This window comes from Elephantulus edwardii, unplaced genomic scaffold (assembly GCF_000299155.1).
Source record: "Elephantulus edwardii isolate Elephantulus edwardi_28Jun2011 unplaced genomic scaffold, EleEdw1.0 scaffold00008, whole genome shotgun sequence".
Lineage (NCBI taxonomy): Eukaryota > Metazoa > Chordata > Mammalia > Macroscelidea > Macroscelididae > Elephantulus > Elephantulus edwardii.
Genome location: NW_006399758.1, coordinates 16,390,346 through 16,400,215, shown reverse-complemented (window position 1 = coordinate 16,400,215; position 9,870 = coordinate 16,390,346). Strand labels below are relative to the sequence as shown.

The 9,870-nt window shown below is 38.9% G+C and overlaps 1 protein-coding gene across 1 annotated transcript in view; it reads right to left on the bottom strand.

The window, feature by feature from the left end:
• The window catches only part of KCNB2 (potassium voltage-gated channel, Shab-related subfamily, member 2), a 553,114-nt gene extending 543,683 nt beyond the window's left edge, over positions 1-9,431 (bottom strand). Inside the window, exon 1 of the mRNA XM_006880461.1 lies at positions 8,853-9,431. Within this exon, the coding sequence (XP_006880523.1) occupies positions 8,853-9,431 (579 nt within the window). The remainder of the gene's footprint in view (positions 1-8,852) is intronic.
• Between the last annotated feature and the right edge of the window lie 439 nt (positions 9,432-9,870).

The following is a 9,870-nucleotide window of genomic DNA, read 5'->3' as shown; positions in this document are numbered from 1 at the left end:
ATAGATGGTGAAGAGATTGAGATAGTTAACAGTTTTAATTTGTTTGGCTCCACAGTCAACACTCTTGATACCAGCATCCAGGAAATCAAGAGATGAATTGCATTGGGAAAGTCAGCTGTCAGGGACCTCTCCAGAGTACTGAAGAGCAACGACGTCAGGCTGGAGACTAAGGTGCACCTCATACGGGCTATAGTCTTCGCAATTGCGTGCTATGCATCAGAGAGCTGGACAGACTAGGGATAATAGAGAATTGATGCCTTTAAGTTGTGGTGCTGGAAAAGAGTGTTGAATATACCATGGACTGCTAGGAGAACAAACAGGTTTGTCCTGAAGAGGGTAAAACCAGGTAGATCCTTGGAGGCAAGAATTCTGAAGCTTTGTCTGATATACTTTGGGCATGTTGCAAGGAGGGACCAGTCCTTGGAGAGGGAAATCATGTTTGGGAGAGTGGAGGGACAGACCAAGAGAGGAAGACCCTCAATGAGATGGATCAATTCAGTGATTGGAGTAATGAGAGTAGGTGTGTCAGAGACAGTGAGGTTAGCACAGGATAGAGCAGGGTTTAGGGCTCTTGTACATAGAGTCGCTATGAGTTGCAAGCGACTCGATGGCACATAATAGCAACAACTTCATAAATTGTACTTTAGCAAGAGGTTTTTGGGTTTTGTTCGCTTTATTTTTCTACGTAACTTCATATTTTGACCAAATCAAATTTTCACTCCTAGAATCAACTTTGTCAACTATTTCAAAGACATTTTTTTTCCTATGGTCAATTCAAGTAGGTATACAGACAGAGTCTCTATTTTAATAAAGACTGTCATTCTGGGTCAGTTAACACTAGAGTCAGACAGACCATTTTCTTTAATGATGCATGCATATTTTATTGAGACTGAGAGAACAAGGGAGAATCACTCTAACATTCAAATTGGAGCTGAGATGTCCCTCCTCCAAGGCCAAGTCAGGGTTACAACTTGCTCATCTTATCACACTGCAGTATAAGGAACGTTTATTTTGAGATCTCGTCCTGTAATACTTTATTGTACATAATAGACACAGTTTCTATAAAACTCACTTTCCTTGGAACTAGTGAATATATTATCATCTTTTGAGACTAAAGAAATTTCAATACTTCAGATATGAAAATATGACAGGATGCTATCACATACATAGGTGGTGGAGTTGGTAAGGAGATGTGCTGCTAAACCAAATGTAATACCTCTCAGACGGTTCAACTCCATCAGCAGCACCAAAGGGAAAATATTGACAAGATGGGCAAGATCCTCTCATGGAATTACCAAACTGCAAAACCCACAAGAGGGTCAGCTATGAGTCTATTCTGACTGGACAAAAATGAGGAAAAAAAAAAAAGAAGAAAAAAACCACCACCACCAAACAAAGCCAACAAAGCAATACCCACTGCCCAATTAAAGAAATAAAATGCATGATCTGTACAGGATGATTCCCTCATTTGTCCAACAGTTACTATCCATATCTTTATACTTTTACTTCATATGTAAGAAGCCTTAAAATGTCTATACAATAATAATGTTTTTCGTATATGCAGACCTTTTATTAATGGCATTGTATAAACTGTGTACTGTGTTCTGCAACTTGCTTTTTATCACTGATTGGGGGTTTAAAGAAATATTTCCATGTGTGTTCCGATAATTCTTAAAAATAAGGCACGCAGTTCAAATCCACCAGATGCTCTGCAGGAGAAAGATGGGCGATGTCCTTCCATGCAATTAACTGTCTCTGAAAACCCACTGCAGGGTCGGCTGTGGGTCAGTTCTCACTCAACAATACACAACACAACAGAGAATCAAAGGATTTTATTTTCAGATGATCCAATTTATGCAACATTTAATATTCAATAAGCCAGTATTTTATAAGTAGTATGCATTATTCAATGAAATTGGCTAATTTAACTTTTTACAACAAAATTATATGAACAGATTTTCTAGAATGAGATTGCTTCATTTCACACTCTACATTATCTTCTTCTAGGAAACACAAAATCAGCTAGGAAAAGAGAAAATATCATTGCTATAGTCATGATCACCTCTTTTTATGTTCAATTTTCAGTACAACTAACTGCTTTATCTATCCCTAATTGACATTTGATGGCAATAAGAATGCTAATTGTTATTAATAGGAATGTCCCAGACACTACTTGGAATACTGGATAAATATTAAATGTTGTTATTGTTAAGTGCCATCGAGTTGCAGGCGACTCATAGCGACACTATGAAGGAGAGTCCTCGACGCTTAGGTGCTTTTTTCATCCTCTCTCCAGGCTCATAGCGTTTCAGGAGGCAAGCTATACGGAAGTGGATGCCACTCCTCCTTCCAAGAAATGTTAAATAGTAATATAAATATATATTTATGGGATAAGGACCAATCATCTCTTTGAGGTATCAAATACCAATTGTATATATATATCTCAATAGTTACCTTCAATGCCTTACAGGTATTCACAATCTTAACTCTGGAGAATTTATAACCTCGACACTTGACTTTCCAGGCTCTGCAGTAAAAGAACAAATATTTGCCACCACAAGTCCTCTCCTTGGTCCAAGGATGACTTTGGACTCCCTAAGAAATCTAACATGTTGCATTTAGAGTCTTTGTCATGTGAACAACGGTGGCCTCTGAATTTGTGAGTGTGAGGAGCAGGAGACAGGAGGCACGCCCAGCTCCCTCCCTCCAGACCTCACATTTTCAATGGGAAGAACAGCACCCCTAAGGGGAATAATAGATTTTTGTAGGACAGTGAGAGGAAACAACTTGAGAAAAAAAGTCAGATATTAGAATAGTTTGTAGCCCTTCTAAATTCAATCCTGACCCCACCCTCCAAAATATTTAAATAAACAAACACCCAACATATTTCTTAGTAGTTACTTTTTCCCATAAGGGCAAACTGAAATAACTTTTTTCTCTTTATAGAACGATGAGTGTGAAAAAATGCTTTTATCCATTTTTCCCCTCTCTTTCTCTGGAGCAAAAATAGAGTCATTTCCTGAGGAAATAAAGATGAGAGAGAGAAAAAGATAGGGAGTGCGAACCAATGAAGGAAGAGACTGCAAACAATTAAGTGGTAATCAGAAAGAAAAAGCCCCAAACCAGCTGCCACCAATCAACTCCAACATGATGACCCTGTGTGTTAGAGTAGAATTGTACTCTGCTGTTGTTGTGTCCTGGATCTTCTGTCCAGCAGCTTGGAAGCTTGCCCTGTCCTGAGCCCGTCGTCTCACTGACTCCAACACACCAATCCCCATTGTACCAGTTACTGTATCAGTCCATCTCATCCAGGGTCTTCCTCTCCTGCACTGTCCCTCCACTCTTCTGAGCGTGATGTCCTTCTCTAAGGCCCAGTCTCCCCTGGCCATGTGCCCAAAGTAGGTGAGACAGAGTTTCAAAATCCTAGCCTCTGCGGAGAAACTTGGGTTTCATCCTCTCCAAGGCAGACCTCTGTGTTTTCTTGGCAGTCCATGGTATGTTCATGACTCTTCTTCAGCACCACAGGCTTTCTAATAGCAAGTTGGGGTTTTTTTGTGTGTTTTTGTTTTTTCAGAAATAGCTTGCCAGACCTTTCTCTTCCAAGGTGCTTCAGGGTAGATTCAAACCAACAACTTTTTGGGTAGTAGTCAAGCATTTGTATCACTCAGGGATTCCCAGTGAGTAGCAACTGGATAAAAGATGAAACTGAACAAAGGGAACTGTACCTTGCCTCAGCCCTGCTTGAAAGTTCACAATGTATTGACTCAGAGGAACAGGAATGACTTTCTGCAGATTTTGTGTTAATTTCTTATTAAATAGGCTGCTATGCCCTTGCTTTCTGACCTGAGATCAGTTTGTTGCCCAGAAGCCTCTTGGACATAATGTTCCCTTATGTGAGGAGGTAGAACTTGCTTTAGAAGGTTCATCCTCGTCCAGGTTTGGCTGAAGACTGATTGTTGACTTTTGGATGCCCCGAATGAGGGTGCTACACTGTGCTAATGACTGGTTTCTTTCAGATCTTGGGTGGCCTATGCCACTTCTAATTGTTGCATTCCCGATACTGATAATACTGCATGACACCAGACTCATTTACCTTCAATGTTTTCAAACATCTCTTAGACTGAAGTGGCTGTGTACCATATTTAAAGGGGAAGCTACTGCAGTTCTTTGGGAAGATGCCAAAGAAAAGAGAGAGAATGCTTCGAACCTAAAGCAATGGTAAACTGTCCTAGTCTGGAAAAGGTACAAGACCAAGTATAATTCCAGTTACTGCCTAGAAACACGGCAGCCTGTTAAACCTGTCTCCTTCCTTGTACATTCCTATGAAAAGCATACCAGGGCAAGTAATTCCATGTCCTGGTAACCCAGAGATTTGCTCTAGTCATCCCCAGAGCCCAATTTTCTGGGCCACATAATCATAAACAGTCTCAAATTTCAACTCTGTACATTTCCTCTACATGAGATTATCCACAGAGTCACTGAGACAATCAGGGGAAAGGGAAAAAAGACAATGTCCACCATCGAGAGTTCTCATTACCACCTCATGCCAGCCCCAGAGAACCGAGAAATCATAATGTCTATCCATGGCTGCCATTATTCCATGAAAAGCAGAGTTCTATTTTGTGGTCTTTTATAGTTGTATGTTGTGTTAGGTTGTTGTTCAGTGCTGTCGAGTCGTAAATGACTGATAACGACCCTATGAACAAAAGACCTGAGCACTGCTCATAGAGTTTCTGGAGGCAAGCCATTTCGGAAGCGGATGCCACTCCTACTTCCAAGCTTGTTTTAATCAGGAAGCTCCACCAAACACTGTCCACCATGGGTAACGATTATCACATTTGACACATCAGTGTCACAGTGTTTGGCATCAAAGCAACCACGAGTTACCTCTGTACAGCAATGGACAGACCAGTGCTATACCACCTAGAAGAATGGTAATTTAATTAATTAGTTAAGCATTTTAAACATTATCATAAATGCTTAGCTTGGTATTTTATAGTTGTACCAAAATTTCTAAGGACCTTTTAATGGGAGGGATTGACAGTGACTGCAACAATGGGTTCAAATATGTCAGAGATGATGCGGGTGGCACAGGATAGGACAAGGTTCAAATCTGTTCTTCATAAGATCGTTACGAGTCATACTTGACTCAATGGCACCTACCATCAACAACAATATGCCAGAAACACCAACAAATGGAAAGAAGTCCTTATGCAACCTCAAGAAGCATTTTCTGTAAGAGCCAAACAGTTATTGCCAAGCTCATACCTAAAGACAGACTTATGACAGGTGTCTGGCTCTATACTGTGATTTAACACATCCTAGTGGATATACTTGGAAGGAGTGGCATCCACTTCCATAATAGCTTGCCTCTGGAAACCCTGTGAACCTGGAGAGAGGATGAAAGGCGCCCAAGCATCGAGGACTCTCCTTCATAGGGTCGCTATGAGTTGCCTGCAACTCAACAGCACTTAACAATAACAAGTGGATATACATAAATGAGCAAAACAAGAATTATATAATTGATCAGTAAGTCTTATTCCATTCAATGAATAAAGAGATTACTCCTTCCATCTCTTGTGAAACATCTGAAAGTTTTGGATTCCCCCCCGCTTCTGTATTTGCTGATTTATGTGCCATCGAGTCAAAATAAACTCATAACTGATCCTACACCATTTTCAAAAACTGTGAATCACTTGGGAAGAGACAACTCATCTTTCTTCCATGGAGTAGCTGAAGTACTTGAACCACATGCCTTTGGGTTAGCAGCACACTCCCTACTTCGATACTAGAGATTTAGCAAATAATCTCATCATAACTTTTCTAGATTGTATAAATATTAAAAAGTGTAGAAAAGGAAAAACAGTATCACTCCATCCTATATAAAGGTAATGAATGTTAATATTTTGATGTGCAAGTTACCAGGCTTATTTTCCTGCATATCTATGCTGTTGTTAACAACATACACACATAAATAAATAAATGCATACATATATATTACAAATATAGACTTATATTCTTTACATTACTTGATAGTTTCTCCACTCAACCTTATGAGAAGAATATCCTAGGATGTCAAATCTACATTTTCATTGTAATAATCTCTTAGCAGTCAATTATAAAGACTTATCAAAAATATATTTATCTAATAATCTAAAGTTAAATATTCATGTTTCTCAACATTTCCTTTTTCTCCTTATTATCCTAGAAAAAAATTATATTCACTACCACAAAGAACCAACTTGAATATACAGCTTTGTATACAATTTATCTATATCTATGGTATTTATTAGTCTAAATTAAAGCCTTGCACTTCAGACCCCAGAATATGGAATCTCTAAGCTAAAGACTACTTTCAAAATTCTGGAGCAAAAAAAGGTTGTGTCAGTATCTAATGCCTGGAGCACATTTAGGGTATTCTACACATGTTCCACTGAATTACCAAGGTGCATAGCATAACTGAAAAGACAAAGTAAACAAATACGCATCTCAGATAGTTTACTTCCTAAACAAGTTAGGCAAAGAGATTACAAAGTAAAGCATTCCTTCACAGAATCATGATTATGATCCTAATATACTCATAATATAAAAATATATAGTGAATGCTAGAGTACCATCATACTGCAATTTTAATAAGATGACTTGTTTCTAAGTTGTGAAAATACTATTCACACATACCGAATATCAACACTCCATCATCAAGAATTATCCCAGAAAAACAACAAGTGATCAGCCTTGAGAAGAGTGTAGGAAAAGGGAGTGGCTTATAAAAGACATCCTGCAGAGCTAATTTTAAAAGCTTGTGAATAGCACACAAATGAGTAAGACTTTCAATAAATTCCTATATAAAGTAAGTAATATCCATAATATTTCACCATTCAAAATACAGACTGTTAGGTGAATAAACATGATTCTTTTATCAAAATCTAGTAAAGAAGGAACTTATCAATGATTCTTTTAGAGTAATAACCAGCATCATTAACTGTTAAGAATGGCCTGTAGCCAAATATCTATCCATACATATTGTAGCCAAATATCTATATATCTATATCTATAATCTGAAGCAAATTTAAACATGTATGTGATGCATGAGGGCACAAAATGGTATTTCTCACAGAACAAGAAATCGTCGTTTCTTCTATAATTCAGAGATGAAATAATTCCCCCATTGGAAAATTAGATTCTTGATCCTATTCTAGCCATATTAGAAACTCTTCAGAATAAATATATTAACAGTTTCTCTATAATAGCATTAACTTTATAAATGTATTTTAAATCTTTTTAAAACAGGGACTTATTCCTCATGGAATTCCTCAAAGAAGAGTTAACATACAAAATATTCACTTACAGTCAGAGGCTATCTTATTTACTCTCAAAATTCACTCTCTACTTTCAGTAGCAACTCAAATACGTAAGTAAACACTTGACACTGAAAATAGTAGTAGTCTTCCTCAACTTAAACCCACAAATGCAGCATGTGATATGTATTAGATCTTTCGATGTTATAACAGAAGTAAACAGATGGTTTATAACCACACAAAAAGAAAAGTCAGTAGAAATGTTCATCAAAAAACCATACAAATATAATACCTTGTTAGGTACAGCAGAAATCTGTTTTGTTTCATATATTTCCATGTACTAGACAGAAAGTAAAATGCCTTCACAGGTCAACCAGAACCAAAACTACACATATCAAACAGTGCAAGCTGTTTTATGATCATCTACACCTAATGGATTATTTAAATTGTTAATGTGTTGTATGTAGACTGTTGTGTAGATTTTTCATTTCCAATCAAAAGGGGCATATTACCAATTGTATTTCTAGAAATTTTTGTTCCATAAAAGATATTAGAAAAATGTAAATAATCAAAAGAATGCCTATGATGTCACAATCTACTCCCCTCCTTCTCCATTCTATAGTCTACTTTCATCTAATATGTACAAAAGATCAATTCCAAGCTCCTGTGGCTATGGATGACTTTTGTGACTTTTTACTTAGAATTTCAAATACAGAACGAAATACACAGAATGAAAAATCTGTTTGTGCTAACACTCTAAGCCCCAAGTAAAATTAGATAAACAGAATCATGTAATTGAGTTCAATTAATTTCATTATTTTAATGAATTAAATTAGTGACAAAACTTTACTCTGAGGTTCGGATATATGCAGGCGTAATGGAAACACATGAGTTTACCTTCATTTGAAGGAAATGGTATATGCATGTTGAAATAGGGCAATATCTTAATTGTGAAAAGACTGTATATGGTATAATATGGCAGTCAATGATACCACTGCCAGAAGTGAACTCAAAAGAAGAGGAAAAGAGATGAGTTCTGGGCACTGAGTCACTCCTTCACTTAATCAGACAGCCCCTCCGCATGATGAGGCTCCCTAGTCCTCCTAGCTTCACAGAGCCCTGCCCCACCTCTGTCTCTCTTCTCCACCAGGACTGGAGGTACATATACTACCATGAGTGGCAGTGACTTGCCTGTATTCGGGATGACGCCCAGTTACCAATCCTCTGCAGGATTCCATGTCCCCTTGGGCAAGAGCTGGTGCTTTCTTCTCACTCAAGGCACCACAAGCCACCAAATAAACCAGAACTCTCTTCAACACTTTGCTATCCAGCCTTGTTCCTACAGCTCAAGATAATCTACGAAGAAGTCATATAATTTTATGATATAACCCAGGAAAAACAAGACTTACGATTTTGACAAGGACTTTGACAGTGCAGCCACTTTTTTATTCTCTCCTTTTGAAACATCTTACATGAAGACAACAGAGCTTTCTGGAATGTAGTTGACACCTTTGCTGACCCAGCACAGGAAAAGCAACACAACGTTGGTCTTACCTTTGCAGCCACTGAGGAGTTTGGTTTTTCCAGCAAGTCCCACAGTTTCTTCCTTTTTTCAGGGCAACAGGTATTATCAAACTCTTCTCCCTCTCGTTCCCTCATAGTCTCGGCCTCTCGCCTCAGTTCTTCATTCATCTGCTCTTTCTTTTGATGGTATCTGGCTTGGCAGCAGGACTCTAAATAGATCTCATCAATGCCCCAGTAATCAAGCTCTTGGCCAAAAGAGAGCGCACACATTTCTTCCATCATGTGGAGTTTCCCTGTCCGGTAGAAATTTAAAATGGAAGTGAAAGCTCCCGGATGCCGGTCAAAGAAATACTCGTTCTCATTGAGGTTGTAGTCATCGCACACTTCTAAGAGGCTCTCGTGGGTGTTGCAGTCTCGAAGCTTCCCCAAGCGCGTCCTGGGAAGCCTGTCCAGTGTTCTCCACAGGACTTCGTGGTTGAGGCCACCCACGTTAATTTTCACTCTCCTTGAGCACGACTTGCTCCTAATAATGTCCACAGGTTCTGGTGGAAGAGAAAGTGTTGACCGGGAAGCCTTCCTGTTTAAGCCAGGTGTTACTTTTTCTGCCATTTTGAACCAGGCCAAACTTCAGAGCCAGGGTCCTCACGAGAACAAGCTGGGGAAAGGTCAGCCAAAGCAGTAGTCCTTTGAGACAGGCATTTCCATGACGCAGCTGGAAGAGAGCAAGAACCACCACTTGGTTACTTGTATTTTCCTCAGAGCACTTCTTATTGTATATGATTGTTCTGATGTTTAGGAGGTATAACACTAATCCTAACACATTAACTTTGTCTTAGGATATAAGAAAGGAAGAAGAGATAGTATCATGTATTACATTGAAGAGTCTATAGGGAGCTCTGGGCCTAGTGGCAAGAAGCTGTGCTGCAATCTCGAAGGGACACGGTTTGAGTCCACCAGCTGCTCTGCAGGAGGAGAGGCAATCTCCTCCCCTGCGATTGACTGCTCTGAAAACTCACCAGAAGATCAGCTATGAGCCGGCTCCAATTGG